Source organism: Urocampus carinirostris, chromosome 7, assembly GCF_059441175.1.
Source record: "Urocampus carinirostris isolate Australia breed hairy pipefish chromosome 7, RoL_Ucar_1.0, whole genome shotgun sequence".
NCBI lineage: Eukaryota > Metazoa > Chordata > Actinopteri > Syngnathiformes > Syngnathidae > Urocampus > Urocampus carinirostris.
The window spans coordinates 14,098,135-14,124,063 of NC_142355.1; the positions used below are offsets into that span (position 1 = coordinate 14,098,135).

The 25,929-nt window shown below is 38.6% G+C and overlaps 1 protein-coding gene across 2 annotated transcripts; it reads left to right on the forward strand.

Annotated features, from left to right (window-relative positions):
- The first annotated feature begins 301 nt into the window (after positions 1-301).
- tat (tyrosine aminotransferase) lies at positions 302-24,833 on the forward strand. 2 transcript variants are annotated; one of them, XM_088339825.1, is made up of 12 exons: positions 302-378; positions 1,328-1,593; positions 3,906-4,010; positions 7,277-7,344; positions 7,436-7,594; positions 11,250-11,388; positions 11,457-11,509; positions 14,195-14,347; positions 16,686-16,814; positions 18,753-18,836; positions 22,782-22,880; positions 22,960-24,833. In XM_088339825.1, the coding sequence occupies exons 1-12, from the start codon at positions 374-376 to the stop codon at positions 23,098-23,100; spliced, it is 1,401 nt and encodes a 466-aa protein (XP_088195951.1). In that variant the 5' UTR covers positions 302-373; the 3' UTR covers positions 23,101-24,833. The 2 variants fall into 2 exon arrangements, with proteins under 2 accessions (XP_088195951.1, XP_088195952.1); XM_088339826.1 differs by lacking the exon at positions 302-378 and adding an exon at positions 447-705.
- Positions 24,834-25,929: the final 1,096 nt, after the last annotated feature.

Consider the following 25,929-nt stretch of genomic DNA (forward strand, 5'->3'; position numbering starts at 1 on the left):
AAGACAAAAATTGAGTTTACATTTCTATTCAAAACCAACTACACTCATGCCGTTTTTTTTCTTTTTGAAGCAGTCAATTTCCATATTTGTATTTTGAATGAGTTTGATGCACTCGTTGCAACATCAGGAAGCGTGAAGTCTGTGAAACGAGTTGTCGATAAAGCGCCGATGAGGGTCGGAGATGCGGTATGGTTCTGGTTAGTGATGTAAAAGGGGTGTAGCAGCGCAACCCTCTCTGCTTCCACCAATGGAAAGATGGGCTGGATCAACACCCATTTTTTCAAGTCTTGTTATAAAATTGACCAATCACACATCCCTCACTCATTATTGCAGGATTCCTGAAATTACATCAAAGCTCAAGTGTGACTTTATCATGAGGTAACATTATAATTAATTTCATATTTGAGGAATATTTCGTGTTGGCATGAGGCATACTGTTTATTCCTATATAATGATGTTGATGATAGAGATTATGATGTCATGTCGCTTTCCTTTGTTATAAATGCATTTCTAATTGAGGTTTAATTACCCACAGAAGGCTTTGATGGAAAGTTGAATCATTTATTGTCCTAATGAATTCTTATTAATTGTAGCTTTTTTGTTTGTGTTGTGTTTATATTTATACATTGCATTTGTATATTTATGTTAAGATTACTTTGCTCCTGTTAATTTAAAGTCATCTTTGTGTTGTTGCTTCACTGAAAGGTGCTATGTACACTACTTAAGACACCAATATGTAATTATTATCATGATCACTTGCCGTCATTATCATCTTGATTACTAGTCATGCTGTGAAGACTAAATATCATACCTGTCCACTTATACGTTTTCCCCGGATTTGATACGTTTTTTTGATCATTTCAACTTTTGTACGCCGAATAGAAATTTTTGTACATGATTTTTTTTTAAACTGTTCTTTTGTAAGACTGATCTCACCATGCCCAGTCTTATCCATATCGTCTCGGTCACTGGTTGCAGACAACAACATTGATTGGATTATTGTTGTTGTATTCTACATAGTTTGTTTTACTGGGAGTAAATAGGTGCAGCGTTAGGTTTATTATCTATTCATAAGGAGAACTGAAATCATTGATAAGGCGACCAATTGGCTGAGGTGGACCGGTAATATTATGTTTTCAAGAATAATCTTATCATTTTGAACAATTCCTCCTGCTGCTACTACTAATGATTGAAACATTATAATGGTTTCGTGATATTTTTTTATGATGAAATGCTGAGTTACAAGTTCATGCATAAAGTAGACATAACATAGCCCTGGAAATTTTAACTGTACTCTTTTTAAATAGTTCATCTTTTTCCATAACAGTGCCAGGAATATCAAGCCTTACTTTGTTCAAATGAATGAGAATGCCAATGGCAACCACTTGATTGGAAATGGCGTCAATGGAAAAGACATCCACCCAGTCAGCGTCAATGGGAATTCTCATCCTGTCAAAGACAAACATCGCAGGAGGACATGGGACGTGAAACCTTCTTTGATGGCTAACAACACCCTCAACCCTATCAGGAAAATTGTGGATGGGATGAAGCTCTCCCCAAATCCAGAAAAAGCCATGATTACCCTCTCCTTAGGTGAGAAGCTCTTATGAGAAAACAACATTAAGATTCTAATAACAAACTAAGATAAAATAAATAATTGGAAAAAAATAAAGAGTATGTGTGTATACCATATCCACCAACACTACAGCTCTACACGTTAGACTACCGCTTTTCTCCCCTATAGATTTCGTAAAAAAATCTGCCGCTTTTTCAAAACAAAGCAAATATTTACCTGAGACTAGTATGTTAGTGTACAGCGGCTTTATCTTAAGGTGAGACCAAAAAATTATGCGTGCACGAACTGCTCCAGTGATTGCATAAGATTTCTGTTATGGTCAAAGAGTATACCATAAAATCAATCACTTTTAAGTGTCAAAAGGTTGGCTGTGTTTACACCAGTGTCTCTGAGACCTTGTCTAGTGTACTGCAGAAAATGGCCTTTTTTTTATCTTTGCAAAATACGCATGCCGTTTTTTTCAGTATATTTGCTTTCTTCCAGTAAACAGCAGAGTGACTATAACATTCATCTATATTAGTACATTCCGCAGATTTTTTTATTTCATTTTATAAGCTATTACTACTACATATGAGGTTGTGTAGGTAAATATATTAAATTATTAAGTGTTTTAAGTTTGCACTTGAGGCAATGTTAAATAAAGTAAAATTCCTTCACATTATTTTGCTGATTTTATTTTATTTTTAAATTTACTAAAAAAAAAAAAAAAAATGTTCAAACATGATAAAAACAAGTTTTGTTCAACATGCAAATTCTTTTTGCAAATTTTAAGTATTCTTGGTGTTATTGTCTAGAAAAACAACGACAAAAAACTACACAATATAGCATACAAACCAATCTTTTGACTATATATTCTATCGCACACTTTATTTTACTTTCAAAAACAGAACATTCAAAAACAAAATGAAACATGTGCTTGTTTAAAACTGGAAGTGGCAAACCTTTACCAAAAGTCAAGTAATATTAATTTGCATAGCCTATAATCACAGTCTCAAAGAGCTGCACAGACCACAGATTATTGCAAACTACAGACAATTATTACAGCATCCCCTGATCTAAAACCAACATGAGGGCAAGGAAAACTCAATACCTGAGAATGAGGAAAATGAAGAAACCGATGCATTATAAAAATGTTGAAAAACTTTGTAAAATTATAGGAAAACTAACAATGTTAAAACCTTTATTGCATTTGACAAACTTCAAAAAAATATTAAGAGGTGTGTGGATTTATTAAACAGAAATAGAAGTTCACGTTATTACGTAAGATATTTATAATTTTCTTTGAGGGGGGATTGGAATCAATATATCAAATATCAGGTTTAGTCTTCAAGAGCATAAATCCCCTGAAATCTTGGTAAAAATTATAAGCAGTGTGATCGTTGGCGTCAGGATTGCCGATTCAGAGCACCTGTGACTGCTCATTTGGCGCCAACAGCCCTGAGAGCCGATTGGCTGATGAACTCCTTTTAAACCCCCCGCCTTTCAAGAGATCCCTGTCAGATCGTAGTGCTAATCGTTGCTCCCAGCTCGGCAAGCTCTCATGTTCAGATTCTGTTCCTGCCCTGTTTTTTCTCTGCTTGATACCCGTTGCCAACATGTTTCCGGACCTGACTCTGCCCCGTTCTGCCTTCCCGATATCCCACCCGTTTTGCCCCGCTACCTGCCTGACTCCTGTTGCCGACCTTGTTTCGAACTTGACACCGCCCTTGCTCTCCCGTCCCGGCTAACGATTTGTATATCCTGCCAATCTTCGACCATCCTCGCTCGACACGGAAGTGCCACTTCCGCGTCTCCCGCCACATGCTACCCTTGTCCTTCAACCATCGGATTGTAGAAGCAAGCCCTGCTCTCCCTCTTTATTAATAAAAACTGAGCAAACGAGCGCTATTGGGTCCTGTTTCTGGTCCGTGACAGTTGGAGCGGTTCATAAATGCACAAAGACTTGGCCTCGCTTCAAGTCAAGTCGAGTCAAGGTTTTTTATCTGTTGTTTAAATTTGAAAAAGCGAAAGATTAAAAAAAATTGTTAGGTGTTTTTTAAGGGGAAAAAAGTGGTAGTCTTACCCCGTAAATTGTTAGTGTTAGTGAATGTGATCTAACGAAGCTTGGAGAACCGGTTAAAAACACATTAAAATCTAAAATTTAAGCAAAATTATCAACCACACGTTATAACCTGTATTACCTCCTGAGCCCCGGTGACGACAAATGACACGACAAAACGTTATGTTTTTCAAAAAGTGTCTGCAACACTAGTGTAGATGACAAAGCAAACCAAACTTCAGAAGTTCTAAGTGTCTCTCCCTGTTTATGGCTTGCATATGTGCTTTCCAGGGGATCCCACTGTCTTCGGAAACCTTCCTACAGACGATGCAGTAATTCAAGCCATGAAAGATGCTATTGATTCACAACAATACAATGGCTACCCTCCTTCTGTTGGTGAGTTTACGTTTCAGAAAATAAAGGAATACCAAGGGGTCATTCCTGCTTTTTTGGGTCATTTGAGTTCCAGTGACATAAAATTGTATACTTTGTGTAAAGATGAGCTCATACTTATTTTTAAAAGATTTATTGTATGCTTAACTGCCCTCTACTATAGAACACACTAATCAGGGTTGGGTAGGGTTACTTTAACTGGATTACTTCCAATTACTTTTGGATTACTCCAATACCAAATATACAAAAGAAACTAAATATGAAGAAAATTACTAAATTTTGTGCAGGCTTGGGGAGTAACGGAATACATGTAACGGCAAAAATGATGTTGGCAAGCTGTTTGGATTTATTTACATTTTGTTTCTGTCGCACTTTATGTTAGTTTTGCCCTTGATCAAAGAGATCAAAGCCAGGAGAGAAAGCTTACCACGTGTTGTGAGTCATCATTTTATTCATATTTAGTTTCTTTTGTCTTTTATTAGCATATTTGGTATTGGAGTAATCCAAAAGTAATTGAAAGTAATCAAGTTAAAGTAACCCTACCCAACCCTGACACTAATTAGTCAATTCATTGTCATTGAAAGTTGAATACATTTATGTTTTTTTATCATTTCTGTATTGCCTTAATGATCATATTCCTCAGCTAAGTTCGATTTCATTTATTAGTGCATTTTTCATGTTTAAAATCTCTAAATTGTATTGTGTCCCAGTGTGAACTGGGGGAAAATGTAGGCCTATCTAATTGTTCTCAAAAGCATTTATCAATAAATATATATGCATACATCTGTATTTTATCTTGTTTTATCTTTCTATGTAAATATTTATTTCATACAATTGGTTTTGAAACAGAATGAAATGAAAGGCCTCTATTTTTAACTGCAAAATTTAATAATATACATTGAAAAACTCAAAAATGCAAAAGGGCTAGCTCAGAGCTGTTTTTTTTTCAAATTTAATAAATATCTTAACAAATAAAATAAATACACAATAAGAAAAATAACAAGTACAAGTACAAGTAACAAGTATTTGAAGTATAACCTTGAACACAATGCACATTACAATAGTTTTTACAGAGGGCCCCTCCATAAAAAGGGACACTTGACAGGACTGTCACCAATATTATTAGTAGTACTTTTTTACGATAATATATACAGGTACCTACACATATGATTATAATGGTACCATTTTTTTTCAGAGGGCCAGATTGAAAAGCTTAGCAGCCCATATGTGACCAGCCGGCCATGGTTTGGTACTTTAGCTGGTTTTAAGACTTTTTTGTTTTATTTAACAAACACTTGGAAGTAAATAAAATATAATGTTCGAATCGGTTAAGAAGACAATGTCAACCTATGAAAAAGGATTCCTTTTTTACTCAAACAGTAGGGCCGCTTCAAAAGTCAGTGTGTCCACCAAAATAACCTGATAAGCACGGCTACAGCTAGTATTTTAACAAATTGTTCCTTTGAAAAGAAATTTATCAACTAAATCTGAGTCTGAGGATAGTCGGAAGAGCGCAAACAAATTCTCATCGCCACCAGGCGCTCCGTGGATTGTTTTGGGTTCCGGGGAGAAACCGAGGCAGCGTAGGGAGAGAAAGCAGTACCGATGTCGCAGGTTCGGACTACTTCGACTAGGCTATGTAAAAAGACTCACGAGCCACCCCTGCTGAGCCTGTATCTCACCAACGCCAGATCCATTACCCATAAAGCGGATGACCTGGAGCTACAACTCGTAGGACACCCCTCCAGTCGTGACTTGTATTAGATCATCACAGAGACCTGGCTCAACCATAAGATGCCAGCATGCAGCTAGCCGGCTCCATTGCTTTCTTACACTATGAGGAGAAACCCTCCAATTTTGTTGTACTATTGTATAATGACAAAAAAGGACAATTTATTCAATTGCAATTCTGTGCTCTGTGTTTTATTTGTATAGCTATAGTTCTTATTATGTGACAGTCGTATATTTATTATCTTACTGATATCTGATAAATAAATAAATGGTTCTATTTTTGCGGGTTTTAACCAGTCTAAGCTGCGCGCGTGCGCAATTGCGCACTGCTCGCACATTCTCAGCGCACAAGAAAATCTAGCCAGCGCACAAAAATGAGGGCTCAAAATGACTAATTAAGAAGCGACTTAAGTCAAAGTTACAGTGCATCAAGGTAAAAATACACTGGTTCCACTGACGTTGTGTCCTAAATGCGGTATTTTGAAGTCGAGTCGAAGTAGAACGAAGTTGAGTAAAGTTAGTAGAGTTTGTCGAGAACCGGCTTCTTTGGCTCGGCTCACTAAAAGGAACCGGCTCTTTCGGGTCCTAAACAGCTCTTCAGGTTGTTTTTGCTTCTTTAATCCCAACATGACCAAATATTATGTAAAATTATGCACAAAATGACTTAAAGGAAGGGGGAATAGAACAAAAAATAAAAAAATACCCAAATGAAAAAGTAGTGAAAAGCTGAAAAAAAGGAACAAAGGGAAGAGAAAAAAAAGAAGGAAAACTTCAGAAAAAAAGCCAGAAAAAAAGAAAAGAAAGAAATGTAGGAAAAAAGTAAATAGAGAACAAAAAGAAAAAAAGTAACAGCTTGGAAAAAATAAACACAATGAGATTTTTTTTTAAAGGAATTTTTAAAAAAGTAGAAAAAAATACAGAAAAAAGAAGAAAATGTTTGTGTTGCATTCAAATAATTTCCAATTATATCAAGTGAATCTTCCACTAAAAAATGTGATTAAGTACAGTTCTGTATCTTACAACCGGCTATATAAGCCCCCCAAAATGTTATTATTATGCGACAAAATATATCAGGAAATAAAGAGAAATGGATATCTTGTGAAAGACGTTTGTAGGCCGTACAACTTTTGCAATAGTACATGAGTCAATTCATTCAAAAGAGAAAAATAATTTTGCATTTCTGGAAACTCAGCAAAATGTAACGTGATGTCAAGTTTTGAACATGTTTGATAATGACTTAGTTGCCACACTTGGGATTATGGTTGCTCACTGTTGTTTCAAGCGTTGCTCACCAACTTTGAGTGAACGCTCAGACCCGTGGAAAATTAGAGGGAACATTGGTTTTAACTATCATGGGACTTTTTGGAGAGCAACCCCCCTATGGAAACCAAGGGATTGCTGTACTTCACTAGAAAATAAAAATATCTTCTAAGGAGGAACATTAATCAAAGAATCTTTCTAACACGTAGTACCGGCTGATTGTTTGTTGTGTGTCTATCGGGTCCAAAAATAGCCATGCTACACTTTCTTTTTGGCAGGCTACCTAAAAAGCAGACAGGCGGTAGCCAGTTTTTACAGCTGTCCCGAGGCTCCTCTTGAAGGGGAGGTAAGATATTTAAAGCCTACAAAAGGTGAAATGTTCTACATCGGTCAATTTCCTCCCTACTTGGAATTTGCCCCTCTTTTCTTCTTTGCAGGATGTGATTTTGACCAGTGGCTGCAGTCAGGCCATTGACCTAGCTATCACTGTCCTGTGTAATCCAGGGGACAACATCCTGGTTCCACGTCCCGGCTTTTCGTTATATAAGACTCTTGCGCTGTCTCTTGGCATCAAGGTCAAACTGTACAACCTGCTGGTATGTTGGGGCTACTCATTTCCATGATAAAAGGCATTACTGTATTGGTTTTATTCAACTTTCTATCCACCGCAAAATCATTTTAATATCAAACTCCACCAAAACTCAAACATGGATTGTATGTTATTCTGAATAGAACAACAACATTGTTTCAAGACTCCAAATCAGACCGTGTCACTACTATTTTGTATATACAGTAATACAGAAAGGGGGGAACATGAGAAGTGAGAAAATGGATAAATTCTTGACATCAAAAGTATCAGAATTCAAACTACTACCTAGCAGTGGAGGGCTGGGCATTTTACACCTAGGCCATCAGCTCTAGTCCAAATTAGTCATGTGGCCTTCGCAAACGAATCTGGTTCTCTGAGGTAGTTAAATTTTCCATTTTATTTGCGAGCACTCAGGTGGACTAGAGATGCTTAGGACAAACCTGGCCCCCACCACGTGCCCGGTTCTCTGGGTTAAATGGCACCAGAGGCCGCCGCCAACTAGCCCTGCCTGCACGGGAGGGCCCCGTGCAACATGTAAAGAATGTCTTTTGTAAGGAAATCTTAAGTTAAAGAAGACAGTATAAACAGAGACAGAGCAGAAAACTGACGATTGGATAATAAATTTTTAAAAAGTCAGCGAGAGAGAAGCTCGGTCCAACCCTGATGTAATGATTGACGTTAGGGACCAACCCAGGCTGAAATTCAAATTGGGTTGAGGCTGGGCTCGGGCTTGAGATCTTAACTCGGCTGAAAGTGACGATCAAAACCTTTACCGTCTTGGGAAACGCTTGTTCGCATCAGAGTTGTCCGACCTTTGTGCAGCTTGTTTTCCCCAAGTCCAACGGCTGTTGTCACAATCCCTTTGGTGGATTACTGCTCCCTAGCCCATCATAGTTTTTTTAAACCTGTGTCCTTCCCTAAGGCCCTCTAGCAGGCGCTGACTCTCCAACTTAGAATCTGATTGGCTAAACCAACAATTTTCTCAAACACTGATATTACAGTACTCAACCTTATGGATTTTTTTTTAAGGCCTCCGGATAGATTTCTGAGCCTAGCAACAACTTATGACTGAAATGTGATTTATTAAATGCTTCAATATGAAATCACACATCTGGAAGCAGCGGAATGAAAAGCCATGAAAGGAAGCTGACAAACAATTTGAAATTATTTAATAAGTAATGATGGACAAATTATAGTTAAGATCACATGATTCAGATATTTTATGGGCCAGGACATAAAGCCTGTCAGGCCCTGACTGCGCACCACTGCTACGTAGTCATTATAGTATTGACGATTGGATTTGGTTTAGGACTACCTGAATGTCACCATAACAGCAAAAAGTAAATATTAAAATATATTAAATAAGTGTGAAGGTTTTCTCTGAAAATGAGCTAAGATTCATAAGTACATGGAAAGTCCTGCCGGGTAGGAAAGTGCCTAACATGGAAAAAATAGATTTGATTGGAATTTTGGATCCCGATTTGGAGAATTCTATAGGAATAACTCAATGAGGTCTGTTTTGGAAAAGTCCAATCCGGCCGCTCGATTCAAGTCATGTCAAGTCAAGTCAAGTCATTTTTATTTGTATAGCCCTTAATCACAATAAGTCTCTAAGGGCTTCACAGATTAGTACACTATGTTACACAGACTATTTTCAGCCGACAAGAAGATTAGGTTATTATTCATATGCAATGGGGTAGAAGTGAGTTTTAAGTTTAGATTTAAACATTTCCACTGAGGTTGCAGATCGGATCTCAGGGGGAAGAGCATTCCACAGCACCGGTGCCCGAATGGAGAACGCTCTCGAACCAGCAGAACACTTCTTTGCTCTCGGGATCACCAGAAGACCGGCACTCTCAGATCGTAGGCTTCGGACCGAGACATAGGGGCAGATCAGATCTGAAAGATAAGAGGGAGCAAGTCCATGTATGATTTTGTACAATACTAAGAGAACCTTGAAGTCACATCTTTGGCTAACTGGGAGCCAGTGCAAGTTAGCCAAAATCGGTGTTATGTGATCGTACTTTTTTGTCCTAGTTAAAAGCCTCGCTGCGGCATTTTGTACTAGCTGAAGAGACTTGATTCTGGACTTCGGGAGACCGGAGAGTAGTGCATTACAGTAATCGAGACGGGAGGTAACAAATGCATGAATTATAGTTTCCGCATCAGACTGAGACAGTATTGAACGGATTTTGGCAATGTTACGAAGATGGAAGAAAGCGGTTCTAGTAATAATGACTAACATTTCGGTCTTTTCAGAGTTAAGACGCAAGAAATTGAGTGACATCCACTCTTTTATCTCAGTGAGGCAGGCCTCCAAATGTCCACAGTTTAGTGTGGAAGATTCCTCCAACGGAAAATAGAGTTGAGTGTCGTCTGCGTAGCAGTGGAAGCTGTCAAGTTAAGTCATGTTTATTTGTACAGCCCTTAATCACAAAGAGTCTCAAAATGCTGCACAGGTTATTACAAACCACAGACTATTATTACAGACTATTATTACACCATCCCCTGATGTAAAACCTACATGAGGGCAAGGAAAAACTGAAAAACCTCAACATGAGGAAAATGAAGAAACCTTGAGAAGGGACCGCTCAGGATGACCAGCCTGCAATGGATGTTGCAACAACAAATAATACACAGATATTGTCAACAAAAAATATAGGTTATTCATATGCTATAGAATAGAAGTGTGTTTTAAGCTTAGATTTAAACATTCGGATCTCAGGGGGAAGAGCATTCCACAGCACCGGGGCCCGGATGGAGAACGCTCTCGAACCTGCGGATCTCTTCTTGGCTCTTGGGATCACTAGTAGACCAGCGTTTTCAGAATGAAGGCTCCGGACTGGAACATAGGGGGAAATTAAATCTGAAAGATATGAGGGAGCAAGTCCATGCATGATTTTGTATAATACCAAGAGAACCTTGATATCACATCTTAAGCTGACAGGGAGCCAATGCAGGTTAGCTAAAACCGGGGTAATGTGATCAAACTTTCTCGTCTTAGTTAAAAGCCTCGCTGCAGCATTTTGTACCAGCTGAAGGCTCTTGATTTTGGACTTTGGGAGACCGGAGAGTAGTGCATTACAGTAATCGAGACGGGAAGTAACAAACACGTGAATTATAATCTCTGTATCCAACGGAGACGGCATAGGACGAATTTTAGCAATCTTGCGAAGATGGAAGAAAGCTATTCAAGTAATATTCTTCACGTGTGTTTGAAAGGACAGATCGGGCTCAAATATGACACCTAAGTTTTAAACTGAGTCACTCTGGGTGATATGACATTTGTCAATGTTCACAGCAGTTTTTGAGAACAAGTCACGGCATTTAGATGGACCAATAACTAACATTTCGGTCTTTTCAGAGATAAGGCGCAAGAAGTTGAGTGGCATCCTCTCTTTTATCTCAAAAGGCGATTCTAAACTGAAATGTTTGTACACTGACAGCATGTATTCACGTAGTTGAAAATGATGTTTGGACAGTAAAGTATTACAATGCAGGCAGGCACTAGTTTTTAGAAAGTATTTCCTTGGTGCATGAAGTTCAACTCTACATTACCTTTCATTACAGTAGTGTCTAGTAAGTTGTATGTTTGTTACATTTGTAACATGTGATACCATTTCATTTAGTCAGTCCATCATTAAGTAATTTGTAATTCCCAGCCTGAGAAATCATGGGAGGTGGATCTGAAGCACTTGGAGAGCCTGGTTGATGAGAGAACTGCACTTCTGGTTGTCACGAACCCATCTAACCCATGTGGATCTGTTTTTACCAAAGAACACATCCAGTCAATCCTTACAGGTCAGCTAGGACTGCAACAACCCTTTGATCTAAACCCCCCATTGATTTATGTGATTCTTTTTTCACAGTGGCTGCAAAGAACTGTCTTCCCATCCTGGCAGATGAAATCTACAGGAACATGGTGAGCCTATCTTAGTTTGGAAAGAGATGTATGAGCTTAAGTACTGTTAGACAAATCTGTTTTAGCGAATGATAGATAAGACACAACCACAACATTTTTTGTCCATTAAATGAAGTGCAACATGCCTGAATTTTCAAAGAGGTTCAAAAAGTCTCTTATCCATCCATCCATCCATCTATCCATCTATTCATCTATCCATCTATTCATCTATCCATCCATCCATCTACCCATCCATCCATCAAGCCTAAATCCTATGTCTAATCTCGAGACCACTAGGGTTCTAGATGGCATAGGAAAGGGCATAAGATTTTGTATCCTCATGATCATCACACTATTTTTCCACGTTGTACAATGTTGTTTTGGATTAATTATTTTCCATAATGTTCCATTATACAATCATACACACTAAAATAGTGTGATGATGACCTAAAAACTAATGCCTTTTCCAGTGTTATGTACATTACTACAAAGAGTGATTCTTTGCTAGTAACTCATAAAAAAGGTAAACATGTGCAAAAGGTTAAAAACGTGAAAAATACAACATATTAAAAATAAATAATAATAATTATGTCATGGCTCAGTGGCAGCACGGCGGCGCAGTGGTTAGCGCGTGTGTGGCACAGTTCTGAGGTCATTAGATCGAACCTCCTGTGTGGAGTTTGCATGTTATCCCCGTGCTTGCGTGGGTTTCCCTTTCGGGCACTCCGGTTTCCTCCCACATTCCAAAAACATGGTAAATTGGCTGGTCCAAATTGTCCCTAGGTGTGATTGAGGAAGCAAATTATGCCCTGCGACTGGCTGGCAACCAGTTCAGGGTGTCCCCTGCCCACTGCCTGAAGATAGCTGGGATGGGCTCCAGCACTCCCGCGACCCTACTGAGGATAAGCGGTGCAGATAATGGACGGATGGATATCATGGTTCACAAATCCCTTAACTGCATGGGTTGACAGGGGACCAAAGAGGACGAAACTCTGGGCAGCCTTTTTAACTGTTGACGGTTCCTGGCCTGTTTTTGGGTCGTGGCGAAGTCGGCACCAGTCCATTCCTTAATGAAGTTGACCCAGTTTTTTTTGGGTGTTCCTCTTCTCCTTTCCCTTGGACTGTGCCCTAAAGATTCATGTTGGCCTGTCCTGATGATTGTTTGATGTGACCATACCACTGAGGTTTTCGTCCATGCACAGTTGACAACTGTGCCTTCTGATGGTGTTGCGCACCATTTTATTTGTCACATGGGCTAAGAAGCTTATGCCGACAGGTTTCCTGGAGCATCGCATCTCCATGACCTGCATTTCATTTTCAAGTTTTGCTGTGAGAGTCCATGTCTCGCAAGCGTGGAGGAAGATGGAAGTAACCCGCACTTCCATGAGTCTGATCTTTGATCTCATTGCTATGTTCTTGTCCCTCCAGATGGGTTTGAATCTGGCAAGTGCGGTTGTGGTTTGAGCTAACCTGGCCATGATTTCTGGTTCTTTCCCCGCTTCTGATATGACAGCTGCAAGATATTCAATTTGGTGACAGTTTCTAGCTCTCTGTGTTTGACATACAGTATATAATTAAAATGTGCATATTCACAGTGGCAGTTGGACAGAACATTTTGTTAAAGGACGCTGTAGATGGGCTTTTGGAATGAAGCTGTTCCTCATTCTGTTAATTTAGCTCTGATGCACCTGTAACACCTTTGGAGGGCAGCACTTGGCTCTTGGGATCACTAGTAGACCAGCATTTTCAGAGCGAGGGCTCCGGGTAGTCGAAACTGAGACCTCATTCACCTTTTCTTTCTCAGCTTTAATAAATACTATAATCGTAATCGCTATCTAAATATATGGTAGTTGGTATTTTAAATAGTGATGTGATAAATAATTCTGAACAGAGTGGAAAACCGTACCGCCGATCACAGTGTCAGGATCGCGAGGGCACGCCGTCATTGACATTCTGCAGCCTAAGAAACGCAACGCAAAAATTAGTCTGATTACCCAGTTACGGTACTGAAAATAAGTGGAAGACAATGGATGGATGAAAATAATAACGGGGTTAATTATTCCTAACTCTTGTCAAACAGTGTCTCCATCTCCTCCCCAACTTCATCCCCATCACGTTAAGTAAAAGAGGTGAAATCAATGAACTTTATATACTGTGTTTTTTTACAAACACACAATTTACTCACAGTTTAACCCCCTGCGTGTCCTCAGTCAGAATTTTTACCTAAGATTCTTGTTTTGTTATCCAAATGCAAGTAAAAACAAACATATGTAACACAGTACGCAAATAGTGAAAATGTGTCTGAATGTTTTTCCATTTATTACCTACTGCAGAAGTCTGTCGCTTGCCTATGTAAGTGGACGTGGAAAGATTGGGGTTTTTGTGTGTATTTAACAACCTCCCCACATTGCATTGTAATCATTCTTATTTTACAGCAGCACAACGGCGGTGCATTTTTTCCGCTCATCTGTTTTCCATCAAAATATAGGGATGGGAAAAAAACTACAAAGAACAAACCCTATGCCCTTTTTTATTTCTGAAGAGATAAAATTGCAAAATGCATTGCATGATTTCATAATTTTCACGTTCTGTCAATTCTACAGAAAAAAAGGTTATGGGGTCCAATTGTTTTTTTCTGGTTGAAAAACATCAATGCACAAATGCTTTCCTTAACAACTGTACTACAGAATGTGTTTGTTCTCCTAGGTTTTCCCAGGTTGTGAGAACCCCTCTTTGGCATCTCTCAGTCATGATGTCCCAATCCTGTCCTGTGGTGGCCTGGCTAAGCGCTGGCTGGTTCCTGGTTGGAGGATGGGATGGATCCTCATCCATGACAGGAACAACATATTTGGATCTGAAGTTAGTTTTATTATATTATATTTTATATCTTATGTATGAACAGTGTTGTGTGTCTTACTATAATTGCTTAACGTTATTAGCTACTTAAAAAAAATAGTAATGCGGTTACCCCTTACATTACTGACACCAAAAGGTAGAGCGTCACTCCGATAGTAGCTATCTAGTGAAAAATGATCATACATACTCGCATAAACTCCCTAAACTGCTTTAAAATAGCCACATGGTGAAAAAGAAAAAGAATAAAACGTGTACACAAACCTGTGGAAGCAGTAAACCCTTCATATTTCTTGGCTTAGGCAATCATATGAACCCTTAGCTGAGACACTCCATATCAATTTTGTTTCAGGACTTCAAATCACTCAATATCACTCACACAGATCTCCTTTTCCATTTATGGGTACTGTCCTAGACATTTTCTTTTTTTCTTCAGACGGGGTGTATTGCAAAAATAATTTTACAAATGGAAAGATCAGAATTGAGCATATTTTTACTGCATATTCAGTGCTTACATTTCTCCATTGAATGAGTTGTTTTGTTGTTTCTGTAAAAGCCACGCCCCCTCTCCTACGCACTGCCTACAATTCGCTACTGGTGACACACAACCAAGTATGTGCATGCAAGCTGATTTAAGTGTTTTATTTTATAGTTGTAAATTTGGTACGGAGAATATCTCTGTGACGAGAAATTCAGCACCCTCACACTCAGTTTGAGAGAGCGCCAATGTCACTGTATTTAGATGTCATTTGTATTTATATTTAACACACCCATCATTGAGTGTTTCTAACAGATCAGGGTTGTATATGATAAAGTGAGTGACGTGAGAGTTTTCAGCAGTTGAAGGACATTGTGATTCATGATCTACATTTCATGAGTAGCGGAATAATGCTGTAAGGCACCATATAGTAATGATGGTAGAGGTGTAAAATTGCATTGATAATTGATAATAAGGAGTACTGTAACACATTTTCAAAGGACAGTAATTACGTGAGTGTGAAAGAGAACCCACGGTCCATGTGATTCTGATGTCAACTCCACCAATGGCTGAATTTTTAATCAAAAGAAACCAATTACAGGGCCACGTACGTGGACAAAAGAACTCCATAATTAAATTAAAGTAACATCAACTTTTAATGATTGCAATTCCCCCTTTTAAGTAAAACTAAACCTTACAATCACGACTCAGTGCCTATTTACACACAGCAAGACAGACTATGCAGGATAAAAACAAATATCAATTGTGTGAAGATGTTTGTTTTATTTACTTTACATTTATCGGAATTAGTTTTAGTTTTTTCTTCACATGAGCTCCTTGCTACATTTTTCATGTGTTTTCAGTTCTGATATGGTTCTTCAGATCATAGCATCGACTTTCACATACTTTTTATACTGGACACAGAACGAGAGATGAGGACATTTTGTTGAAGATTTAATCCATCCAGCATAGATTTCCATTCCTTTTTTTGTGTCGGCTTGTTCCTTTTCATGAAATGAAATGATCTGCATTTATATAGCGCTTTTCAAGTCAATGACTTCCCAAAGCGCTTTACAATGTGCTCCACATTTCCCAATAGCAGCCTTGCAGCCATGTAAGACGCTAACCTGCTTATTGGGGGTATTAGGGGTTCAGTGTCTTACCCAAGGACACTTCGACATGTAACACGGACGAGCCGGGATTTCGAACTGGGATCCCTTGATCCCAAGACGAGCGCTCTATCTCCTGAGCTACTGCCGCCCCGATTATTTCCATCTAAATAATCGGTTCTTCCAAGCTTACTTTTACAATTGTAGCTATTTTTAAATACATGTTTCCATGATTAAAATAATTGGACAACTATGAAGACAATACCAACATAAATTTTACATAGTTTTTATTTCATCTCCATAAAGTCCGATTCATCATAGACTACAGCAAAGAATTTTCCCATTGTTATGTTTGGTTGTGTTTATTTATATCTTTCAATAGATATAGATAGATAGATAGATAGATCGATAGATCGATAGATAGATAGATAGATAGATAGATAGATAGATAGATGGATGGATGGATAGTGTGAATAAAAACCGTGAGACAATGAGATAAAATCAAATACGCGTTATACACGAATAAATACAGTAATCCTGCTTACAGGAACTACATTGATTATAATTCAAACGCACCACCTCAAATGCCCGATTGACCTTGGGACCACCCTATTTGGCCCAACCAGCGGCAGCCCCCAAGTAAATTGAGTTTGAGGTCCCTGCTTTAGAGTAAAGACAACTACAGATGCTCATCAGGCTACTTGAACTATATCTTGAGTCATAAAGAAGAAAACCAATCACTCTGTTTCACCCGCAGATTCGACAGGGCCTTGTGAAGCTTTGCCAACGTATCTTCGGACCCTGCACCATTGTCCAAGGAGCACTGGAAGCGATCCTTAACAACACACGGCTAAGTTTCTACGATGAAACCATTCATTTCATCAAGGTAAAAATATAATTGTTTTTTCTACATGCACTCAATTTAGAACATTGGAAGCCAAGGCTTTAAAAGCTTAACTTTTGTGGATAATTGTGGGAAAAGCAAACCCTGCCTCTGCCAGCTCATGACCCTACACTAGGGTCTCTTGCAAATTTTCCATACTGTCAGACTTCCTATAAATAAAACTTGTATAGTTTTATTGTGTTTTATGCGCTTGAAAAATGGAGTGGGGGGCACGGCGGATGGGTGGTTAGCGCACAGCCCCACGGTGCAGAGATTCAGGGCTCAAGTCCAGCTACCGCAACCTCCCTGTGCTTGCATGTGTTTCCTCCAGGCACTCCGGTTTCCTCCCACATTCTAAAAACATGCATGTCAGATTAATTGGCTGGTCTAAATTGTCCCTAGGTGTGAATGAGCGAGTGAATTGTAGTACGTCTCCGTGTGGCCACTAGTTCAGAGTGTCCCCTGCCCAACGCTCAAAGACGGCTGGGATGGGCTCCAGCACCCCCACGACCCTACTGAGGACAAACAGTTCAGCTAATGGATGGAAAAGTGGAGTAATCAGATCAGGTTGAGAATCCCAAAATTGTACTCAAGTACTGTTACTTCAGTAAAATACGACTCAAGTATAACTAAAAATATATACTTGAGTAAAAGTACTTGGTGAAAACTGAGTAACTGAGGTAACATCTTATTTTTTCGTTTTTGTCTTTTCAAACAACCATTCTATCAGCTAATAAAAATCAATTTAATCAACAATAAATTACAAATCTGTGTATTTCAGACAGTTTGTTCGAGCGAACCCGCTGTGAAATAGATAAATACATGAAATAAATGAAATGGATATAATATATAAAATAAAAAAACAGATAATTAAATGTGGCTACCTCAATATACACTGCATATGTAGTTCAATAAAAAACTAATAGCAGTGCGTACTGCACTGTATTTTTGACTTTGAATCCTGAAATGCCTTTGTAAATAGAGGCAATATTTTCCCATTCAGGTACTTTGTTACAAAAAACTTCAGAGGTAGCACTGTACACGGTACTTTGTATCAATGTTTTTCAACTGGTGGGTCAGGACCCAAAAGCAGGTCCCGAACCTGTTTTCAGGGGGTCGCGGGCCTTGGACTTGGCATAATAATGCTAAGAAGAAAAATACAAAGAGTCATTTATACTATTTAACAGGAGATGACGGTAAAAACCTACTTCATCTCCTCTTCCTGTTCGGTCAATTAAGACTACATCTCATTTTATTGTGCTCTTGTTCGTTTTATTTCCTCTTGCTTTCCATTATAATGGGTCCCAAGAATATAGTGATAAAGGTAAGGAAAAGTGGAAAACAGTAACAACAAGTCAAAAAAGGAAGCGATTGCGAAATACGAAAATGGTGTATGAGCTGCTGGAAGGTACAGCAAATAGTTAAAAAAATGTTAAGCTTGTTGTCAGTACTGTATATAATACTTTATTATATACTAACAATTTTCGATGTTTAGGTAGACGTTTAATTCATATTTTGGGTACAAATTTCTTTAATGAGTGGCTATTTTGAAGCAGTTTTAGGTGGTCACTTGTGAGTATAGGGTACTCACTTTGGTTTTGCTAGTCATTTTAGTTTTTTTAAAAAAAGAGGAGGATATATTCAACTGTCATTGCTTTTAACGTCACAATCCTTTCATTTGATACATTTGTGAAGTGGACCGTTTTTTTCATTATTGGGGTCTCAGCTTGTCATAAGGGAGGGAGTGGTGGACCCTGGAGTCACAACCAATGCTTTATATTATACCATTATTTTAAAAAGTATTGTAAGTAGTAAAATATTGATAGGGTGACGTAAGCATTCACCTGCAAAATAGTTTGTGTCCGTTCGGACTATTAATAAATACAGAAAACAGCTACACATTTTTTTCCTTTCTGATGATGTCATCTTGATGTTCCACAGTCCAATGCTGAAATTTGCTTTAATGAGCTGTCCACTGTTCCCGGTTTGAAGCCCGTTATGCCCTCAGGAGCGATGTACTTGATGGTAAGTGTCACAAGTGGGTAGAATTACTTTGCAATTGATGTTTCAATAATGGTTATTATGACCACCTCAGCCATGTTTCTCTTGTTGCTCTGTATTAGTGTATTTCAGGGGTCACAAACTTGCAGCCCGGGGGCCAATTTTAGATTTAAATGTAATCTACTGACCGTAACGGGGGGAAACAACAGTCAAGACCAGTGTACCCTCTAAGCTGCGCGCGTGCGCAATTGCGCACTGCTCGCACATTCTCAGTGCACAAGAAAATCTAGCCAGCGCACAAAAATGAGGGCTCAAAATTACTAATTAAGAAGCGACTCATGTCAAAGTTACAGGTCATGAAGGTAAAAATACACGGGTTCCCCTGATGTTGTGTCCTAAATGCGGTATTTTGAAGTCGAGTCGAAGGAGAACGAAGTTGAGTAAAGTTAGTAGAGTTTGTCGGGGAACCGGCTTCTTCGGCTCGGCTCACTAAAAGGAACCGGCTCTTTCGGGTCCTAAACGGCTCTTCGGGTTGTTTTTGCTTCTTTAATCCCAACATGACCAGATATTATGTAAAATTATGCACAAAAGGACTTAAAGGAAGAGGGAATAGAACAAAAAAGAAAAAAATGCCAAAATGAAAAAGTAGTGAAAAGCTGAGAAAAAAAGGGACACAAAAGGAAGAGAAAAAAGAAGGAAAAATTCAGAAAAAAGCCAGAAAAAAAGAAAAGAAAGAAATGTAGGAAAAAAGTAAATAGAGAACAAAAAGAAAAAGTAACAGCTCAGAAAAAATAAACACAATGAGATTTTTTTTAAGTAATTTTTAAAAAAGTAGAAAAAAAAACATGGAAAAAAGAAGAAAAAGTTTGTGTTGCATTCAAATAATTTCCAATTCTATCAAGTGAATCTTGTTGCCAACATTGTACTTCCACTAAAAAATGTGATAAAGTACAGTTCTGTATCTTACAACAGACTAAATAAGCCCACAAAAATGTTAATATTATGCGACAAAATATATCAGGAAATAAAAAGAAATGGATATCTTGTGAAAGAATTGTAAGAACAAACGGCGTTTGTTGGCCGTACAACCTTTGCAATAGTACATGAGTCAATTCATTCAAAAGAGAAAAATAATTTTGCATTGCCGGAAACTCAGCAAAACGTAACTTGATGTCAAGTTTTGGACATGTTTGATAATGAATTATCTTGCCACACTTGGGATTATGGTTGCTCACTGTTGTTTCAAGCGGTGCCTACCGACTTTGTGTGAACGCTCAGACTCGTGGAAAATTAAAAGGAACATTGGTCATGACATTTCAAAAACAACAGAATGACAAAGATGTATGGGACAATGGCGGAATACTAATTGGATGGGCCGGCAGGGACGGTCATTTAGAAGGGTAATGGCAGAGGGGATCAGGCTTTTCCCGAGGTGGGCTCTCCTAAATTGTATTGAGCTGTATCTGCCCCCTGATGGTAGTGGGATGAAGTATTCGTGCAGTGGGTGAGTAATATCCTGGACTATTATGTTTGCGATACGCTGGTTGATAGTTAGAGGCATGAACATGGAAGTTTAAAGGGACAGTGTGTATTATTCAGTGCCACCTGTTGGTAAAAAATATGCATTGAAAAAACAAAAACAATATTGATATTAAAAAAACAAGCAAGAATACCCAAACTATGATATTAATTGGAATGTTTTAAAAGAAGTGTGAGTACAAAAGTGTGCATTTATTTTACATAACATTTCTGCCATTTTGCTGCTACGCGTACCCGAAAACCTCAAAAAGTCTGGGCCTGAAAAAATTAGAGGAAAAATTGTTTGTTTTGGTCACTTTGAGTCTCCATAGTTTGTATTCTTCGTTGTGCATCTAAGCACTCGTTTTCAGTTGCATTAAACTACGTATGTTAAAGTCAAGGCCTACAAGCTTTTGCTATAATAGATAGATAGATAGATAGATAGATAGATAGATAGATAGATAGATAGATAGATAGATAGATAGATAGATAGATAGATAGATAGATAGATAGATAGATAGATAGATAGATAGATAGATAGATAGATAGATAGATAGATAGATAGATAGATAGATAGATACTTTATTCATCCACGTAGGGAAATTCACACTTCCAGCAGTATCCTTGTGTTGAAAATAAAACAATAATAAAGTAAAAAGAATATCATATATACATACCCAATGTAACATGTATAGAAACTATCTATGGTGCCTGAATATTAGCGGCTAAGTTGAAAGTAAAATATTTTCTATGTTAACAAATGCTCAACTCATTTCAAAGAGCCTTCGGGCTATTTTCTTTAGCAGTTAGCTGTTAGCTTTAACATATGTATTGACATTGCTTTAGGGGTTGCTAACTGTGACTAGCACAACATTAGCTACTAGCTGTCACTTGCTGTTGTAGCGTTAGTAACTACCATTAACAACTTGCATTGGCATCTAGCGCGCAATAGAAAGATTGGAAAATTATAAATAGTAAATTAATGGCATAAAACATGTGCCTTTGCTGTAGGGCTTGGACTCTTTCCTGAGGTTCACAACTAAATTATGATTTACGGATGTAAGATTTGGTTATAAAACGATGATTGAGGTTTTTCCCGCCTCAATATTTTTTCCTTCAATAAGATTTAATCTCTTGTAGTGTTTATCAACTGTACATTTGCTTTCTGTACTTCATTCCCTCTTTCTTTTGCCTTCCTCTCTTTCCCTTGCTCTTGTTCACTTTCTCTGTCTCTTTTTCTTTCCTTGTCCCTTCTTTTCTCTCATTTTCCCTTTCTCTCTCCTTTTAACCTTTCTTTCTTACTTTCTTTCTGCCTTTTTTTCTGTCTTTCTTTCTTGCTCTTTTGCTTTCTTTCTTTCTTGCTTTCTCTCCTTCTTTCTTTCCCTCTTGCTTTCTTTCTTGCATTTATTTTTCTTTCCCCCTTCTTTCATTCATTCTTCATTTTCCTCATGTTGAGGTTTTTGAGTTTTTCCTTGCCCTCATGTTGGTTCCAGATCAGGGGATGGTGTAATAATAGTCTGAAAAATAGTCTGTGTAATAACCTGAGAAGCCCTTTGAGACTCTTTGTGATTAAGGGCTATACAAATAAAAATGACTTGACTTTTCTTTTTTCTCTTTATTTCTGTCCATTTCTTCTATTTCTTCTTTTTACTTGCAATAATTAACCTGGTAATATCATAGTGACAACATAGTATTACAAAATAAGTTATTATTTTAGAAATGTATATGAAACTGGGTGCCCGCTGCACTAATAAGTAGCCAAAAGTAGCACTTAGCTTAAAAACGGTTGGAGACCCCTGCCTTAAACAGTGCATCCTTGACTCTTGCTTTAAGTAGAATAATTTCGGGATGGGTTTTCTCAATGTTCTCTGGTTGATCAATAGTAGTCGGCAAACATAGCTACAGTGGATGCTTTGCGAGCAGTGCCAGGCTTAGGTGACATCCAGTGGACATATTTGAAACTGCAGTTCATCATTTTACATGATGCATTTTCTTTTTCTCTTCGTCACGGCCAGCACATAGGGTGGACCCAATGTTTTCTCACAATTTTATTGAAAGAAAGAGGAAGGGCAGCGCCCACGATCCAATGCACGCTGGACGCGGGAAGAAAGTCGCTCTCGCAATCGGATTGTGATCCGAATACGGAAGTGGATCTTCCGTCGCGGGCGATGGCGGTGTCAGGAGCGGAAAAAAACAGGAGAGCAAAAACATGGTCGGGGTCAGAAACGGGTCGTAAGCTGGGACGGGAGAGCAGACGTGGTCGGGATCAAAACAGTCGTAGCCAGGGACAAACAGGAGCAAAAACGGGACAGGCGGGAGTCAGGGTCGAAAAAGGCTTGCCTTGTCAAAACAGGTTCGCAGACGGACTGACCACAGGGGATTGACAGGACTGGGTATAAATAGGGACAGGGAGCCAGAGAAAAATGCAATCTTTTTCTTTGTGTTTTTTAGGTTGGAATCGACATTGACTGCTTCCCAGACATCGAGAATGACGTTGACTTTACTGAACGGATGGTGACCGAGCAGTCCGTTTTTTGTCTGCCTGCCACGGTATTTGATCGCTTTTAACATTTTTGGTCCTATTCATCAAGAAGTTTCATTGTGACGAGCGTTCTCTCTATTTTCTCAGCCTTTTGAGTTCCCCAACTTCTTCCGCGTAGTGGTGACAGTACCAGAGCAGATGATGGTGGAAGCATGCGGTCGAATCCGAGAATTCTGCCAACAACATTACTGTCCGAGCAGCCGAGTCGAGAAGAAGTTGCATCAGTGATGCACAAAAATCGAACTTCGGGATGTTATAGAAATTGAAATATACTTAACTTTGGGAATTTATAGAGCCGTTCTTATATGGGTTTCTTAGTTACACATATCTTAATATTATTACTCAACTGCAATGTTGGGAATAACGCTGTTTCAATTAAATATTTTCATTAAGGGGTAATCTAACTAGTGAATTTTCATGACCATAAGGCACACTAAAAAGTCTCGTATTTTCTTTAAATTGTGCAGTGCGGCGTGCGTAGCTGAGGACACCGTGAGGCTGCTGTTCACACTGCAGAGCTTTATGCTCGATATCCATTTTAGGATGAAATGTTAAATGGTCTGCATTTATGTAGTGCTTTTCAAGTCAATGAAGACTTCCCAAAGCGCTTCACAATGTGCTTCACACTTAGCCATCCACACACACAGATGCACACACCAATAGGGAGTCAGCCATGCAAGGCACCTACCTGCTTATTGGGGGCATTTGGGATTCAGTGTCTTGCCCAAGGACACTTCGACATAGAACACGGAGGAGCTGGGAATAGAACCAGCGACTTCTTGATCCCAAGACGAGCGCTCTAAATTTGATGGTTTTTTTTGATTGTTCACATTTCCAACTCAATGCGACTTCCATGCGTCTCCTGTGACTTTTTAAGCGCTTGTGGTTTGACTGCCATTATATCCAGGAGGCGTGCGTTGTTAGCGGAGGTACTCATGGATGCTTACACCGTTGCCTATCCAGCAATTTGAAAGTTATTGTGATACCGGATGCTGAAGAGTTGTCCCCCACATAAGAATTAAATCCAAAACCTCGCTTTGCCTCCATTGGATACCAACCGTGTTTTCCCTTCGCCATGGTGTGTTGATTTATACGCTACGTGGAAAAACAGGGAAACAGCGAGAGAATTTAAGATTGATGAATCGAAGGTTCACAAGTTGGAGGGAGCTGAAAAAAAAACTCGTTTTACCCGTGTGTTTTACTTTGTAATCGATACTTAGACAAACGACAACCAAACTCAGTTTTGCTACCGCTGTAATTAAAAAAAACGCACCCTTGCAAGGCTGTGTTGTGCTAAAAAATGGCCCCCTTTCCCCCTGCATGAAATGTCCCAACCGTATTTAATTTTGTAAACATTTAATAGAACAGTACCGCGAATGCCCAGGAGGGGACATTTCATTCCTTTTTCAAGACATCAGTGGCCGCAGATGAGGGCACTCGTGCCCTATCGTGCAGTGCGCCATGCGTAGTGTTAAATACAAATACAACCAACTACGGAGACTGCGTCTTTTAACATAGTGTGTGCCCTGTGGTCGTGAAAATACGGTAATCCTTTTTTCCACCATTCAAAATAGCGACTAGCATATAGTTGGATAGCGATTATGAATATAATATTTTGACAGCACCAATGCTGTCGTGGCAACCGACTCATGTGTTTCGCGAATGAGCAACAACCAAACAGCTGGGTCCCTCAGAGACGCCTTTGTTCTCTTGTGATTGGTCAATATGCATTCGTTTGGGATACTGTGTTGTCAACTTTAACTATTTAAAGCATAAAAAGGGTAAAATTGTTTTGTATTTTATGTTTATTTTATAGATGTAGAAGTAATTTAATTATATTTCCTGTGTTTTTCAGTGTAAATGTGTTTATATAAAAATGTGAAGTTTATTTTTTTCCTGTTCTCTTTTTTTTCTCTAATTGTATTTTTTCATTTTGTTTTTCATTAAATTTATTTTCCATTCCTCTTTTTCTGTCCTTTCAAGCATAATGTTACAGAATATTGGTAATGTTGGAATTAAAGAAACGAAAACAACCTGAACAGGCGATTGGGACCAGAAAGAGCTGGCTCTTTTTGGTGAGCCGTGCCGAAAAAGCCGGTTCTCTAAAAATTGTCAGAATTCCCATCACTAAAATTAAACTCCAAAGAAGCCACCGCGTTGATTCGTATTTGCTCAGAAAATTCAAATCCTTTCACATACAAGACTTTAATTTAAAGTTAAAGGAAAAGTTACTTTCTCTGGTAACTAGTTACTTTTACTTTGGAGAAATTTTGGCTAACTCAGTTGCTTTTTGGAAGTAGTAATTAACTATAACTACGTAATTCCTTTTTTAAGGTAACGTGCCCATCACTGCTCAACTGACCTCCATATTGTGTTTTAAAGTCACGGTTTTATTTTTGTATCCACCTAAAGGTGACTTTAGATGTTTGTATATTTATCTAACATTTTAAAATTTGCTACTATTCATGATTGCAATCAGCTCACGTGACAGTAGGAGCCTTGACAAGAATATAAATTAATAAAAAGGATGTTGAGCAAGGCTGTCCTGTACATTGTGCTTCACACTGATATTTCCAAATATGAATAAAGAAAAAAATAACAAAACCCGTGTTTCTCCACATTATGAAATATACACCACATACTTAATGAAGTTGGGGAATACAGAGAACCCGTTTTTCACGTGGGTGTCCATTTCCTGTGGTGTGTCTTGGGCAAGTAAAGCCACGTGGCGCCCATCCCTCTCTAGGTAAATGCTAGTAGTGTACTTTATTAACTTTAACAAATACAACCTGGTGCTATTTTATTTAATTTTGTATTTTTCATAATGCCTAAAGGCAAGTCAGTGGGTTTCCTCAATGTTCTCTGGTTGATTAATGGTAGTCAGCAAATACAGCTACCGTGGGTGCTTTGAGAGTGGCGCATAGCTTTGGCAACATCCAGTAGACATATTTAAAACTGAAAATCATTGTTTGGCTCATTTTTCTCAAGCTTCTCTCAGTATTTTCTCACAGGCCACATAAATTGTTGCGGCGGGACACATCCGGCTATTTGATGAGA